At 43.3% G+C, this 16,176-nt stretch overlaps 1 protein-coding gene across 1 annotated transcript in view; it reads left to right on the forward strand.

Annotated features, from left to right (window-relative positions):
- The first annotated feature begins 1,020 nt into the window (after positions 1 to 1,020).
- Positions 1,021 to 16,176, forward strand: part of Acadl (acyl-CoA dehydrogenase long chain) — a 41,827-nt gene continuing 26,671 nt past the window's right edge. The window contains exons 1-4 of the mRNA XM_050154216.1: positions 1,021 to 1,177; positions 10,372 to 10,527; positions 11,877 to 12,014; positions 12,453 to 12,617. Coding sequence (XP_050010173.1) covers positions 1,101 to 1,177; positions 10,372 to 10,527; positions 11,877 to 12,014; positions 12,453 to 12,617 — 536 coding nt within the window. The 5' untranslated portion in view covers positions 1,021 to 1,100. The remainder of the gene's footprint in view (positions 1,178 to 10,371; positions 10,528 to 11,876; positions 12,015 to 12,452; positions 12,618 to 16,176) is intronic.

Genomic DNA, 16,176 nt, shown 5'->3' on the forward strand with positions numbered 1-16,176 from the left:
ACACCCCTTCACCCATGCATTAGCTGGACTTTCCCGAGTTTGGAAGCCAAGCCCTAGGGGATCGGAGACAAGTAGATCTCTGGAGCTCACTGGACAGACAGGCCTGACAAATATATAAGCTCCGGGTTTACTGAGAAACCTGGAGGGCGGCTGATGAAGACTCCTGACCTAGACTGTCAACTCCATGTGCACGCACACACACATACACACATACTCACACACACACACGTGCACACACACACGCACACACACCAAGATGTATACACACCACACCTACATACACAGTAAATAATAAATATAATCTAAAATATTTTTTCAAAGTTAAAAGAGTGAACAAGACTTCCTGTCTTCCCAGATTGTTGGTTCTGTGAAGTACTAAACTTTCCTTTTAAACATTTCTGTATGTCAGTTGTTGGTTTCTAACCCAAAATATCTTTCTCTAATTTCAATATTTCAGATTCGGTGACTGTTCTCCTTGAATTAGAAAGGCCCCTTACTTTGCCTCCTTAGAAATCTAATCTGGACATTTTTGGAGTTCAGATCCTCTCAGGCATTCTCTAAGACAAAATGTCAAATTCATATGCTTAATTACCACAAATTTCGTTGAACTTTTAAAAAGGAAAGAAAAGAAAAAGAAACGACCCTATAAGCCTATACGAGTTCAAGTACTATTGTAAAATTAAATTAACTGTTAAGTTTTTTTTTTCCGTATCAAATATATTTCCCCCTCATGGTAGCTACAAACTTTTGCAAGGAAAAAAACAAAATAAAACAATTCTTTACAGAGAGTATTCATATAGTTGGCTATGTGAAGTGAGCCCTCCAGTGTTAGGAAGTGGATTTCCTGCACATTTCTGTGCGGATCTTTGGGGTGTTTAGGTGCTCCGCAAAGCGGTCAGGACCCTCGGGGGAGGGGGGACGGGCTCTCCCCTCGCTCAGTCCCGGGGCGGGACGCGGACGGCTCAGACCCCGCCCGAGCTGGCGGCCCCGCCCGGCGGCCGCAGTTGGCTGTCCCCGAGGCCCGCCCCGCGGCCCGGCTGTCCCGCCTGCGTCCGCCGCGCTGCAGAGCCCGAGCCCAGTCCCCCGCCGGCTGTCCCGCCATGGCTGCGCGCTTGCTGCTCCGCTCCCTGCGCGTCCTGAGCTCCCGCTCCGCGCCTCGCCCGCCGCCCTCCGCCCGGTGAGTGCGGGTCCAGCCCGGGGTGCGGGCAGCCGGGGGCGCGGCGTTCGGGAGCTGGGGTGTGGGTGTGGTGAGCTGCGGCCGAGCCGGGGCAGGGCGACGCGCCCGGGGCCTTCTCTCCGGAACCTGGAGCTGCCCGTTGCGGCGCAAACTCGGGGTGTCACCACCCCGCTGCCCGCCACGGACCCCCGCGCCCCAAAAGGCAAAGCTCCGGCTGGATGCTCGCTCCGGGCACGGGCCCCGCCCCGCGTCCTACCGGGTGTCCCGGGGACTGGCCGCCCCAGCTTTGCCCCAAGCGGAGGCGGTCACAGGTCGGGCGCGCTGCCACGGAGTAGCTGAGGCCTTTGGCCCACTTGGAACGGGCTGGCGACTGTCAAACTTGACCGTGAACTTGGGACTCCGTGCGGAGTCGTGGGCCGGAAGACGGCTGCAACATTAATAATTCCGACTCCAGAGTCCCGGTGTGGGGCCCCGTCTGATAAATTGGCTGTAGATTTATTAGCAAATCCTTAAACTGATTAAATGTAGAGGGATTAATAGGCAGCTTGCAAGAGCTTTATGGACTATTAAGGGTGTTTATGTTGAGATCAAAAGTTTTACCTATCCTAAAATCCATTCATTGGATAAAGCAAACTGGAAGCTCAAAGCCTTGTTAATTAGGGAGGCAGGGCATTTAAATGAGCTAATTAGCACATTGTTGTGAAGTACCATAAAAGTGTGGTATGCTTACCCGTGGAGGGGGGGGGGGGGGGGGGGGAGAAGAAAAAGTTCCAAGGACTTTAAGAACGGAATGTTTTCTAGTCTGAACACTCTGAAAAAGCGAGGTTCTGCCTTTTGATCAGGTCTTTTTTCGCGCTCTTAAAATTAAAGACCGCCCATATGATCTTATTTTGATTCACTTATGGGGAGGAACTCCCTTGGAGACTCTTGGAAAATACTCAGGAGCTACAGTTTTACCGTCGTAGGTTTCTTAAACTTTTACGAGCATTATGATGAACGATCTTGTTGAAAGCCGCCTGATTGTGCACTTATGGAATGAGGCCTAGGTGAAGCAAAGAGCAAGTACTTATAGCCAACTCCCAGGGCCTGAGTGTGCCATTTCGTTTCTTCCTCCTTGCTTTTATGTAAACGAGGCTTTAAAGAGGTAGCACACAGGCCGGGAGATCTTAGGAATTTGAAGTCTGGTTTGAGTTACTTGGTGAGTCCCTGACTTAAAAGGCAGAGAAAACAATAGACTAACTTGAAGTTTGTTGATTTATTCAGTACAGGTGTCTCAAAACTGAAAATAGATGTTCCAACAAACTTAACTGCCAAGTAAATGTTTTGGTTTCTTTCCCCTGCGCCTTCCCTTCAGCTCTTTTGACTGAACTGGAAAGTGTTTATCCTTGGTGCATTTATTGCTCTGTGCTTAGAAATATTTCAGAAATTTTCATGTAATATTTTAAGATCCAGGTAGACTTACACATAAGTTCTGTCTCTGTATTGTTAAACGATCCCACGTAAATCTAAGAAGCACAGTATTCTGGTCCTAGCATTGTTTCTATGTGGAGGGAAGACCAATGTATGGGAAAACTGTACAGAAGAACACCTACTTTAAAATGTTTAGCGAGGCGGTGGTGGCAATGCAAACCTTTAATCCCAGCCCTCGGGGAAGCAGAGATCTCTGTGAATTCAAGGCCAGCTTGGTCTACAGGGTTAGTTCCAGAACAGCCAGAGAATGATAGAGAAATCCTGTCTCAAAAAAAAAAAAAAGTTTATCTAATAGCAACATAAAGTGAACTTATGTCTCGTTGATATGGTTGTGATCTATGTGGCCATCTGCAAGTCTTGTGCCTTGTTCTCTCTGGCCATTTGAAAATTTGGCCACCAGTTTGGTTCCTTTAGTGAGGTTTAGGAGGGGGTGAGGCCCTGCTGTGTAGACATTTCCAGTTTGGTTTTTCTTCTTTGTGTTTGTGGTTCAAATGTGAGGTCTCAGCTTCCTGCCTCAGCCATGTGTTTACTGCCGCACTTTCCCTACCAGGATGGCGAAAGACCTTCATCCCTCTAGAACTATAAGCCCAAATAAACCAACCTTCATCCCTCTAGAACCAGAAGCCCAAATAAACCCGTTCTTCTATGGCGATGGTATTTTAGCAACAGAAAAGCAAGTAATATATATTTTCATTGTCCACTCATCTCTTGTTGGACTTGTAGCCGTATTTCATTTTCTGACTTTGAGTACAGGAGCAATGAATGGGTGTAAGAATCTCTGTGGTACTCTGGAAATCAGCATGGCAGGTTCTCAGAAAACTGGGAATCAGTCTTCCTCAAGACCCAGCTCCTCAGGGCCTAGCTATACCACTCTTGGGCATATACCCAAAGGATGCTCAATCAAACCATAATGGCCCTTGCTCAGCTGTGTTCATAGCAGCTTTATTCCTAATACCCAGAACCAGGATGCCCCCAAAATGTGGTACATTTACACAATGGAGTATTACTCAACTATTAAAAAACAATGACATCTAGAAGATTAAAGGCAAATGGATAGAACTAGAAACTGAAGTAACCCAGACCTAGAAAGACAAACATGGTATGTACTCACTCATGTAAGTAAAAGATAGCCATGTTGTCATCCACAGCCCCAGAGAGCCTAGGCAACAAGGAGGGCCCAAGAGGGGGACGCGTGGATCTCCCTGGGCAGGGGAAATAGAAGAGAGCCCCTGAGTGGGCGGAGGGGGATGGGAACATGAGGGATCAGGTTGGGGCGTGGGTGGAGGGGGCGAGTACGGAAAGAAATGACTGGAAAGGAGGTGCATTGGGACCAGGCAGGAACCTGTGGCAAGGGAAACTTCCCCAAATCTATAAGGATGACCCCAGCAAAGGCTCCTAGCAGTAGTGGATACAGTCACCTGAACCTGCCATCTCCTGTGATCCGGTTGGTGACCACTCCATTTGTCATCAGAGCCTTCATTCAGTGACTGATAGAAACAAATGCGGAGACCCACGGCCAAACGTTATCCCTAGCTCAGGAAATCCTGCTGAAGAGAGGGAGAAGGGATTGGAAGAGTCAGAGGAGTCAAGGAATGCACGCGAATACCCACAGATTCAACTAACCTGGCTCATAGGAACTCAGAGTCTGAACCAACAACAGTGGAGCCTACATGGGACTAACCTAGGCCCTCTATGTATATGTGATAGTTGCAGAGCTTGCTTTACTATTAGGACTCCTAATAATGGGAGCAAGGACTGTCCCTAATGCTTTGACTGGTTTATGGGAACCATTTCCTCACAATGGATTGCTTTACCCAGCCTGAATACAAGGGAGGTGCTTAGTCTTCTCACAACTTGGGATGCCATGTTTTGTTGATACTCAAGGAAAGCCTGACCCTTTCTGAACAAAAATAGAGGAGGAGCAGGGAGGGGAGGTGGTGGGAGGGGATGGGAAATGAAGGGAGGGGATAGGAGGAGGGGGGAAGGGGAAACTGTGCTGTGTTTGGGATATAAAATAACTAAATTAAAAAAGAAACGAAGGAAAAGAATCCGTGATAGGATACACATCTCTGGGCATGTGCGCTGGCGTGGTATGGCTGGCTCATATGGTAGTTCTGTTTTTAGTTTTCTCTCTTTCTCTCTTGCTTTCTTTTCTTTAAGGAAACCTCTACACTGTTTCCACTTTCCCACTACTAGCAGTGGGTAATGGTTTACCCACAGCCCAGCCAGGGGTACTTGTCCTTTCGTGGTTGTTTGTTGTTTTGTGTTTGTTTTTTCAGGACAGGGTTTCTCTGTGTTGCCCTGGCTGTTCTGGTACTCACTCTGTAGACCAGGCTGACCCGGAACTCACTCTGTAGACCAGGATGACCCGGAACTCACAGAGATTTACCAGCCTCTGCCTTCAGAGTGCTGGGATTAAAGGTGTGAGCCACCATGTCCAGCTTGTCATTTTGTATTCTTGATAGCCCTGATAACTTGAGGTAAGGTAGAATTTTAAAATAGCTTTTAATCTTCATTTCCCTGATGGCTGAGAACACTGTTAGGCCTTTACTTTTTGGTGTTTATTCTTTTGACATCTTACTATTGTTTCATAATCCATTTTGTAATTGGGTTGCTTGATTTATTTTGTATCTCCTAGAAACTAAGCCTCTGTCAGGTGTAGAGTTGGCAAAGATTTTCTCCATTCTGTGGGCAGCTGCCTTTAGTTGATTGGCAGTTTTCTTTGTTGAACAGCGTCTTAGTTTGATGAGGTTACATTTGTTGGTGGTTGATCTTATTCTTGTGCTCTGTGCTAACAAAAGTCCTATTTAGAAAACCCTGAACCATACCTGTGTGTCGAAGCATACCCCCCTTTTCCTCTGTGAGCTTTGAGATATTGATCTTAAATTGAGGCGCTTGATCCATTAGAAGTTTAGCTTTGTGCCCGGTCAGAGATGAGAATCTAGTTTTAGTCTTCTATATAGGTTCCCCAGTGCCATCTTCTGAAGAGGCTGTCTTTTCCTCAATGTATACTTGTTGGCATCATTACCAGAGATCAGGGAGTTGAAGTTGCCTGCACGCATGTTTGTGTCCCATGTTCTATTGTTCTGTGTGTTTGTGTCCCATGTTCTAGTGTTCTGTGTGTTTGTGTCCCATGTTCTTTTGTTGTCTGTGTGTTTGTGTCCCATGTTCTACTGTTCTGTGTGTTTGTGCCCCATGTTCTACTGTTCTGTGTGTTTGTGTCCCATGTTCTATTGTTCTCTGTGTTTGTGTCCCATGTTCTATTGTTCTCTGTGTTTGTGTCCCATGTTCTATTGTTCTGTGTGTTTGTGCCCCATGTTCTACTGTTCTGTGTGTTTGTGTCCCATGTTCTATTGTTCTGTGTGTGTTTGTGTCCCATGTTCTATTGTTCTGTGTGTTTGTGTCCCATGTTCTATTGTTCTCTGTGTGTTTGTGTCCCATGTTCTATTGTTCTGTGTGTTTGTGTCCCATGTTCTATTGTTCTCTGTGTGTTTGTGTCCCATGTTCTATTGTTCTGTGTGTTTGTGTCCCATGTTCTATTGTTCTGTGTGTTTGTGTCCCATGTTCTACTGTTCTGTGTGTTTGTGTCCCATGTTCTATTGTTCTCTGTGTGTTTGTGTCCCATGTTCTATTGTTCTGTGTGTTTGTGTCCCATGTTCTATTGTTCTGTGTGTTTGTGTCCCATGTTCTACTGTTCTGTGTGTTTGTGTCCCATGTTCTACTGTTCTGTGTGTTTGTGTCCCATGTTCTATTGTTCTGTGTGTTTGTGTCCCATGTTCTATTGTTCTCTGTGTTTGTGTCCCATGTTCTATTGTTTTCTGTGTGTTTGTGTCCCATGTTCTATTGTTCTGTGTGTTTGTGTCCCATGTTCTAGTGTTCTGTGTGTTTGTGTCCCATGTTCTACTGTTCTGTGTGTTTGTGTCCCATGTTCTACTGTTCTGTGTGTTTGTGTCCCATGTTCTATTGTTCTCTGTGTTTGTGTCCCATGTTCTATTGTTCTGTGTGTTTGTGTCCCATGTTCTATTGTTCTCTGTGTTTGTGTCCCATGTTCTATTGTTCTCTGTGTGTTTGTGTCCCATGTTCTACTGTTCTGTGTGTTTGTGTCCCATGTTCTACTGTTCTGTGTGTTTGTGTCCCATGTTCTATTGTTCTGTGTGTTTGTGTCCCATGTTCTATTGTTCTGTGTGTTTGTGTCCCATGTTCTACTGTTCTGTGTGTTTGTGTCCCATGTTCTACTGTTCTGTGTGTTTGTGTCCCATGTTCTATTGTTCTGTGTGTTTGTGTCCCATGTTCTATTGTTCTGTGTGTTTGTGTCCCATGTTCTATTGTTCTGTGTGTTTGTGTCCCATGTTCTATTGTTCTCTGTGTGTTTGTGTCCCATGTTCTACTGTTCTGTGTGTTTGTGTCCCATGTTCTATTGTTTTCTGTGTGTTTGTGTCCCATGTTCTATTGTTCTGTGTGTTTGTGTCCCATGTTCTATTGTTCTGTGTGTTTGTGTCCCATGTTCTATTGTTCTCTGTGTTTGTGTCCCATGTTCTACTGTTCTGTGTGTTTGTGTCCCATGTTCTATTGTTCTCTGTGTGTTTGTGTCCCATGTTCTATTGTTCTGTGTGTTTGTGTCCCATGTTCTATTGTTCTGTGTGTTTGTGTCCCATGTTCTACTGTTCTGTGTGTTTGTGTCCCATGTTCTATTGTTCTCTGTGTGTTTGTGTCCCATGTTCTATTGTTCTGTGTGTTTGTGTCCCATGTTCTATTGTTCTGTGTGTTTGTGTCCCATGTTCTACTGTTCTGTGTGTTTGTGTCCCATGTTCTATTGTTCTGTGTGTTTGTGTCCCATGTTCTATTGTTCTCTGTGTTTGTGTCCCATGTTCTACTGTTCTGTGTGTTTGTGTCCCATGTTCTATTGTTCTCTGTGTGTTTGTGTCCCATGTTCTATTGTTCTGTGTGTTTGTGTCCCATGTTCTATTGTTCTGTGTGTTTGTGTCCCATGTTCTATTGTTCTCTGTGTTTGTGTCCCATGTTCTATTGTGTTCTGTGTGTTTGTGTCCCATGTTCTATTGTTCTCTGTGTTTGTGTCCCATGTTCTATTGTTCTGTGTGTTTGTGTCCCATGTTCTACTGTTCTGTGTGTTTGTGTCCCATGTTCTATTGTTCTCTGTGTGTTTGTGTCCCATGTTCTACTGTTCTGTGTATTTGTGTCCCATGTTCTATTGTTCTGTGTGTTTGTGTCCCATGTTCTACTGTTCTGTGTATTTGTGTCCCATGTTCTACTGTTCTGTGTGTTTGTGTCCCATGTTCTATTGTTCTCTGTGTTTGTTCTGCTGCCATTACTATGCTGTTTCTATTACAATGGCTCTGCCGTATAACTTGAGATAGGTGATGATGCCTCTAGCAGTTTCTTTTGTTCAGGATTGCTTTGGTTATCCTTGCTGTTTTGTTCCTCCATATATTTTTTTTCCTTCATATAAAATATATAAAATAAATTTTAGCGTTTTTTTCTATTTCTTTGAAAAATAGCGCAGGAATTTTTTGTTGGGGTTGCATTGAATTTGTAGATTGCTTTTGATTGAATAGGCATTTTCATAATATTAATTCTTCTGAGCTATGAATATAGGCAGCCTTTCCGTGTTCTGTCATCCTGCGTTTCATTTCTCAGTGTCTTAAGGCTTACACTGTAGTCGTTTATTCTTTGTGTTTATTCCTTGTGTGTGTGTATGTGTGTGTATTGTGAATGGAATGGACCCCTGTTTTCTTTTTTAGTATGTTTGTTAATGGCATATAGGAAACCACGGAATTTTGTGTGTTAATTTTGTATCTTGCTACTTTGCTGAAGGTGTTTATTAGCTCTGAGAGGACTTATGCATTTTTTTTGGTTGTCTTTAAGGTTGTGAATAGATACTTGGACTTCTTTTTCTATTTACATCCTATTTATTTTGTTTTCTTGTCTTATTGCTTAGCCAAGTTTTCAAACACTGTATTAAATAGTAGAGAGGATCACTCTGTCTTGTTTCTATTTTAACAGGAATGGTGGATTTTTTTTTCTATGTTTAGCATGATACTGACTATAGGCTGTCATATATAGTCTTCATCCTGCTGAGGTATGCTCTTTTATCCCTATGACTTATTTTTATGACTTTTACCATGAGGGGTCTGTGCTCTTCCAGAGCTTGGTCTTTAACTTTTCTGTTAGACCTTTATCTGGTTTGGGTATTAACTTATTTCAGAAGCAAGTATTAATGTTTTATCAAAAGTTCCTAAGTAATTTAAATCATCAGCTCTACTTTGTGTAATTAAGAAATGGGTCTTTTCTAGAAAAAGACTAATGAAAAAATGGGTCCGCCCAAGAAAGAGACAAACCTAACTTAGAACTTAACACACAGCAGAAAAAGTTCTCTCCACATTTTAATATGTATTAACTTTTTGAGAGCCCCAGCATTGGCACAAATTGGTGAAAAGCAAGACTTACTCACTGGAAAGCAGCAGCAATGGGGTTGAGGACAGCTAGTGAGCACTGAAAAGGGAAGAACTTCATGTCTATTACTGTATGCGGTGCCGTGCTGGTCAGGCTCATGGGATAGCCGCAGGCTTCCAGAACTTCTCTTTATTGATGGCTGGCCAAGTTGGCCACCATGTTGCCATCACCTGTATGTTGTGAGAGAAGATCAGTCCTTAGACCCTCATAAGCATGGTGACCAATCTCTTGTGTGAAACAGGGTTTGACCTTTACTAAACTAAGACTGGAAGATCTTTAAGTCCTTTGTCTGCTCTCTGGAGCTCTTTGGCTACCCAGTAGTGGGCTTTGTATCCGATGGCAGCTGCTTTGAACAAATGTATGGGATGTGCGCCTCTCTCTAAGAGTCCAAGTCAGATCCAGCATACCTGCTGAAACCAGCTCCCAGGCCACGCTGAATGCGTGGCCCAGAACACAGTGTCAGGCATGGGAGTTGTCATTCACGTCACAGTGAAGGGCAAGGTCACCACCAGGGTTAATGGACTAACCCTGTTCTTAAAACCCATATATTTGTTTTCAAATACAGTGATTTTTCTTTAAAGAAGTTTGAAGACGTACGGAGGGCTGTTCCCCTAAGGGGAGCTTGGGGGGAACAGGACAAAACCCTGAATGCAGCTGAACTGAGAGAAAGGCCTTTTATATCCCCTGAGGGGAGTGGAGAAAGAGAGGGATGGAGGGAAGAGGGAAACGTCCTCTGAAGATCCTAAAGAATTCCGTACAAATCCACACAGAGCCTTGTTGGGCATTTTGATTGACACTGTAGGGTGCCGGTGACATTGACACAATTCACATTGTAGGCTCCTGCTATTTGGAATTGTGATTCTGGATACACTGTTGCTTTCGGAGGGTTTGCTTGTTGTTTTGAAAATTGTATGTGATGTACAAGTTTGCCACTGTTATTCTACTGTGGTGCTTGACTTTTAGGTTTAGTCCATGTGCTGTTTGGAAACAGTGTACTCACCCAGCTCACATCTGCCAGAGCCAGAGCGAGGCATGCTCCACCTTGCAGACTTCTGAATGGAGGCAGTTGAACAGGGACAAAGTGCTATTTTCTTTTCAGTTGTGGTGGGAGGGTGGGGGAGGGGTTGACAGGGTCCAGGAGGTGAGGAGGTCCTGCCAGAAGCATATCGCAGGGTTCCTTGTTATTCACTGGCATTCATTTGGATGTCAAAAGTAAAGGTTGATTTAATCTTCCTAATGCATGCTTCTTCAAGATGTTCTCATTCTGGAGCAGACGCACGCCTGGAAACCCCTTCTGCTAAAAAATTAACTGATATTGGAATCAGAAGAATCTTTTCCACGGAGCACGACATTTTCCGGGAAAGCGTAAGGAAGTTTTTCCAGGAAGAAGTGGTTCCATACCATACAGAGTAAGTGCCCTGCTCCCCTGCTTCCCCACTATAAGGTCACATGGGAAAGGACCCTTTCCGAGGATGCCATGCGCGGGATGCAGAGAGTGCTCTCTTTGCCTGCTCACTGTTGTTTACTGAATACTGTTGAGATCATAGATATCTCAGTTTGGTAAATATTTTATTATTACAGTTGCTATTATTAATTTTACTTTTGGAGTACTCATGTATCACTTTCTATACCCGACTGATCTTGAGTTCTTGGGCACAGATATTTTCTCCTCGGGTGCCGGAGTGAGTGGGGCTGTAAGCCTGTGTCATCACACTTGGCCTTGTAAAGTGTGTCATTCAAGAGTGAGAAAGTTTGTGGATTTACAAAGGAACCCAAGAAAAACATTTAAAAAACAAGCGAAAAAAAAACCTGTGGCCAATTGTCAAATCCTTAGTCCATTTATAATCTTTCTTTTTCTGTTATGAATGAGTTAAAGTATGTAAATGTCGAAAGGGTAGCATAGTTCCACTTGGTAGGTCCTTGGTCACCTCTCAGTATTTTTACCACTGATTTTGTTTTTAAAAAGTCCTGTAGATTTATTTATATGTATGAGCATTTTGCTTGAATACGTTTCTGTATATCCTGTGCATCTTGGACCTATAGTTAAGAAACAGCTGTGTGGGTGCTAGGGATTGAACTCAGGTTCTCTGCTCTTAACCACTGAGCCAGCTCTTTAGCCCCCTGTACCAGTACCTCTTGCTTAATCATTTTATTATTGAACAAAATCTCATTTGTGTTAAAATAGAACTTTGTTGTGTTTCAAAATTCACTGCTTTTACCACATCACAAATGGAATTTAAATATTAGTTAAGAACAGCTTTTATGATTTTTTTTTCTTTTAAGACAGGTCTATGTAGCTCTGGCTGGCTTGGAACTTTCTATGTAGACCAGGCTGATCTTAAATTCATAGAAATTTGCCTGCGTCTTCTTCCCAGTGCTGGGATCAAAAGTGAGCACCACCATGCCTAGTTTAAATTCAGTATTTTAAGGAAATATGTGGAAATCAATCTTTTCAAGTCCTGTTAGAGAGATCTCATGGCTGCGTGGTAAAAACTGAGCTTGCTCCCTAGAGTATCAAGTACCTATGAGAGCAGCAGGTATATATTACAGGTCTAGTCAGTAGATCAGAAGGGAGCAAAAGGTGGCAATGATAAGGAAAAAGAAAAGGAGAGATGACACAAGAGCCATTGAAAGGCCTGTGGCCATGTCATCTGTTACTATAAATTAAGATCATGTTCCTACACAAACCTCAAGTGCCTAGTGTGGCCATTTCCATAATTTTCAGGAGGTTTGTTTGACGTTCAGTTTGTTCTTGCAGATGGGAGAAAGCTGGAGAAGTGAGTAGAGAGGTATGGGAGAAAGCTGGCAAGCAAGGCCTGCTGGGCGTCAACATTGCAGAGGAGCATGGCGGGATTGGTGGAGACTTGTACTCTACGGCGATTACTTGGGAGGAGCAGTAAGTATGGAGACATTTAAAGCGAGGTCTTGTTTTGTGAGCTGTCCTTCAGCCATGGGGCTTAATCATAAAATTTGTGAGGAAAGCAGTAGAGAAAGTTCATAAATTGACTGCAGTTCCATTAGAATGCACCCCCAAGCTGTTCTCCATACTAAGACAGTGCTGGGTAATAGACTTGCAGGCGGTCAGTGTTTAATCTCTTAGTTCATCAGATGAGTGCCTATGGGGTGGGGGCTCCTAAAGCGCCATCACCACGTTAGAGTCGCAATTTAAAGGTAGTGAAAGCAGAGACGGCACTTGGGAAGTGGTGGGCTTATCAGAAGGCAGCTGTAACCACCCAGCACAGTAAAATCTTTGTTACGCTAGGCAGCAAAGTTGAAAATTAGAGAAACTTAACCAAGTAGCTATTTCATGGTTCCACTTTCTTTCTGTTCTAAGAGCATACTCAAACTGCACAGGCCCTGGGTTCAGTCTCCACTCAGATATTGTCATGCCCTATATTGCAAATTATGGCACAAAAGAGCAGATTGAACGCTTCATCCCCCAGATGACGGCAGGCAAGTGCATCGGTGCCATAGCAATGACGGAGCCTGGTGCTGGAAGGTGAGTGAGCACTTAGCTGGTTTTAAATTCCCAGAAACAGTATCCTAACAGAAAATATTTCCTAGGTGTACTCCATAGCTCTCCATAAATATGGGTTCTGCATTCATGGACTTATGCAATCTCAGATTGAAAATGTTTTCATCCGTACTGAATGTGTAAACATTTTTCTTGTCATTAGTCACTAGAAAGCATAGCAAGTTTTTACGCGATATTTACAATGGCCTGGGTTCTATAAATAATCTGGAAATTAAAATTTTAAAGTATGCATGCATATGTATATAGATTCTATGCAGCTATCTGTAGGTTTTGGTATCTGGGAATAGCGATCCTGGAACCAATTCCCCAAGTCCCTATGTGTACTAGGTGATGGTTGCAGTTTATAGGTGATTCTGAGCTATATACCAGATGAAAGTGAACACAGCATAATTCACAATGTGAAACTACAGTTAGAAAACAAGCATTTTTATATGCAAATAGTGGCAAAACAGTTGTAATATCCGCTGTGTTCAAGATATATCATTGTAGTGTAATGAAAACAGTAGTAAGAAATGAGGTGAGTTTTTAGCAGGATCTATTTTTTTTTTTAAAGTTGGATGTGTTGACTGGGCTGTTAAAGATGCCTGTTTGAAACTCTTGGACACAGGCTGTGGAGGCTGTACATCTGAAAAAGAAGAGAGTGCGAAAGCAGAAACATTTTGAATGAAGATGAATGTCAAAATATTGAGAAACAAGGACACATGTATGAGAGGGAAAGAATAGAGAAGCTGGGACATGGTTTGTTTTGCCGTGTGTCAGAGATGGGTTAGGTCTGGTTGGCCTCATAGAAAGGTTGCCGTTGCTGGACCCGTGAGGTAACTCAGCAGGTAAAGATGCTTGTGTTGCAAGCCTGGCAACCTGAGTGGAATGTGTATAAAGGTGGGAGGAGAAAATGAGCTCCACAAGGTGGGCGTGCCTTGGCACACTCACACACGCACGCACACGCACACACACACAGAGTGATAAAGATGGGAATAATTTTGTTAAATGTTTGCACTTGCTGGAAACCATTCCGCTTACACCAGCCCTTCCTCTCCTGTGCCCACAGGCGACTTTGTTGTATTTGCACGATGCTGTGAGTTTTTAGTGTTGGCACACTGATTTCTCACATCCCTGTTTGGAAATAGTAATTCATGTAGGATAGAGAATTATTATGGCCCCCATGTTAGGAGGAAAAAGAAAATGAGTAAGTTCTTTTGAAAGAAGTATATATAGCAAATTGATGATTACTTTGTATCTGAGATATTATGACACCAGGTCTGTGATATGGAAATCCCTCAGTCTCAGTGTTAGAATCAGGAAAACTGAGGTGTACTGTAGTGTTAGGTGTAGCGGGGCTGCGTCCCAGGCACCCGGCTGCCTGCATGGCTAGCTTATGCCCGAAATAATTACACGGAAACTGTATTCTTTTAAACACTGCCTGGCCCGGCTAGTTCCAGCCTCTTATTGGCTAGCTCTTACATATTGTTCTAACCCATTTCTAATATTCTGTGTAGCCCATGAGGTAGGTGGCTTACCAGGGAGGATCTTAACCTGCATCTGTCTGGCATGGGAGAATCATGGCGACTCTCTGACTCAGCTTCTTTCTCCCAACATCCTGTTCTGTTTACTCTGCCTACCTATGTTCTAACCAATAAAATGGGCCAAGGCCGTTTCTTTATTAGCCAATGACCTTCCTCCATCAGTGTACTTGAGGATACTATGAGGGTCTGTGTTCTTGTCGTTTCTAGCTTGTATCTGTTTAAACCATTTTCTGTGTGTCATGTGTAGCATGGCAAGTTTAAAGGGCAGCCACTAACCTGTTTCATTACCTTTCTACCTGTTTATGTCCCTGAATGGAGCAAGAAGGTTTTGTTACTCGTTTATGTGTTTGTGTCTGTTTGTATGATGTCTGTGCATGGGTGCCCATGGAAGCCAGAAGAGGGCATCAGATTCCCTGGAGCTGGGGTTGCTGTGAACTGCAGGTGAATTGCCTGCTGCTGGTGCTGGGTCAGAGGAGCCGTCTCTCCAGTCTCTGGAGCAGCTACTTGAACAATCCATGTACAGATTAGGAACCGATCCTAATGGTGAAAGTTATAACATTGGAATTCAACATTAGTTAGCCTTTAAATGAGTTTCACTCACATTTCTCGGGCCTAAAAATCCACATTGGTACCACTGGGCCCAAATCAGTGTATTAGCTGGGCTGTACAGCCCCTCGAGGGTAAAGGGAAGAGCTCACTCCTTACCCCTGACTTTTCCTGGTGGCTTCTAGCATTCACTGGCTTATTACCAAGGGTCACATTGCTGTCCCCCTCCTGAGGATATCTGTAACATTTAGATCTTCTCCATGATAGTCATTCTGCCTCAGAAAAATCCTTAAGTTGGCCACATCTGCCAGGTGCTTTTCCAGATGATGTAATGCAGGTATCCCAAATTGGGACCTGGTGGTTTTGGAATGGTGGGTAGTATTATTTATCCTAATGTAGAAAGTGTTTTTTAAGGACTATGGAGTATAAAAATACAAGAATCAATACAATAATGTAATGTGGATTAGTTATACACTGTGCTATTCATTGTAGAGTATTAATGAAAATGAAAAACTAAAGATTGGGCTGGTGAGATGGCTGTGTGGGTAAAGATGCCTGCCACCAAGTTTGATCTCCTCTCCTGACCCACATGGTGGAGAAGTGACTCCTAAAAGTTGGCCTCTGACCTCCACATGCATGCTTACATACACATACACAGAGAGACAGACAGACAGTCAGACACACACACACACACACTACACTAAATAAAGCATGTAATTAAAAAAAAGCCCTTATGTAAATGAAAATTATCTTATAGGGCCGGGTGTGGTGTATGCCTTTAAACCAGAGACAGGTGAATGAATCTCTTCGTGAGTTCAAGGCCCGCCTAGTTTACAAGCAAGTTCAAGGACAGCTGGAGCTACATAATAGAGAGGCCCTGTCTCAACAGATTATCTCACTGAAAAATATTAGCTATAAAGATCAAAATCATGGCTCTATTTTTATAAAAATACATATATTACATATGTGTGTTTATATACATTAGAAAATATTAAAAGGGTTTATTTTAAGAATGTTAATTCAGGAGATAAATTATTTTTGAAGACCAAGCCTCATGGTAGCCACTTGGAATCCCAGTGCTTGTGAGGCTGAAGCAGGAGGATTCTTAGTTGGAGGACAGGCTGGGCTACATAGTGAATTCTAGGACAGCCTAACAATATAGCAAATCTTGCCTCAAAAGACCAAAAGTAAATGGATATATTTCTTTTTTGAATAATGTTTTTATATTTTTAAGTTATGTGTATTTATATGAGTGTGGATGGATGTGTACGTGTGAATTTAGGTTCCCTGGAAGCTGGGGTTACAGGTGGTGATTCTGGGAACCCAGTGTGGGTCCTCTGGATGAGCAGCCAATGCTCTTCACTGCTCACATTTAGAAAGATACACTCCTTTTAGAGTTGGTTTGTTAGGAGGAAGGCAGTTGAAAATGTTTAAGATTTATTTTATGTATATGA

Source organism: Alexandromys fortis, unplaced genomic scaffold (genome assembly GCF_014885135.2).
Source record: "Alexandromys fortis isolate MF-2015 unplaced genomic scaffold, M_Fortis_MF-2015_v1.1 scaffold_40, whole genome shotgun sequence".
Taxonomy (NCBI): Eukaryota; Metazoa; Chordata; class Mammalia; order Rodentia; family Cricetidae; genus Alexandromys; species Alexandromys fortis.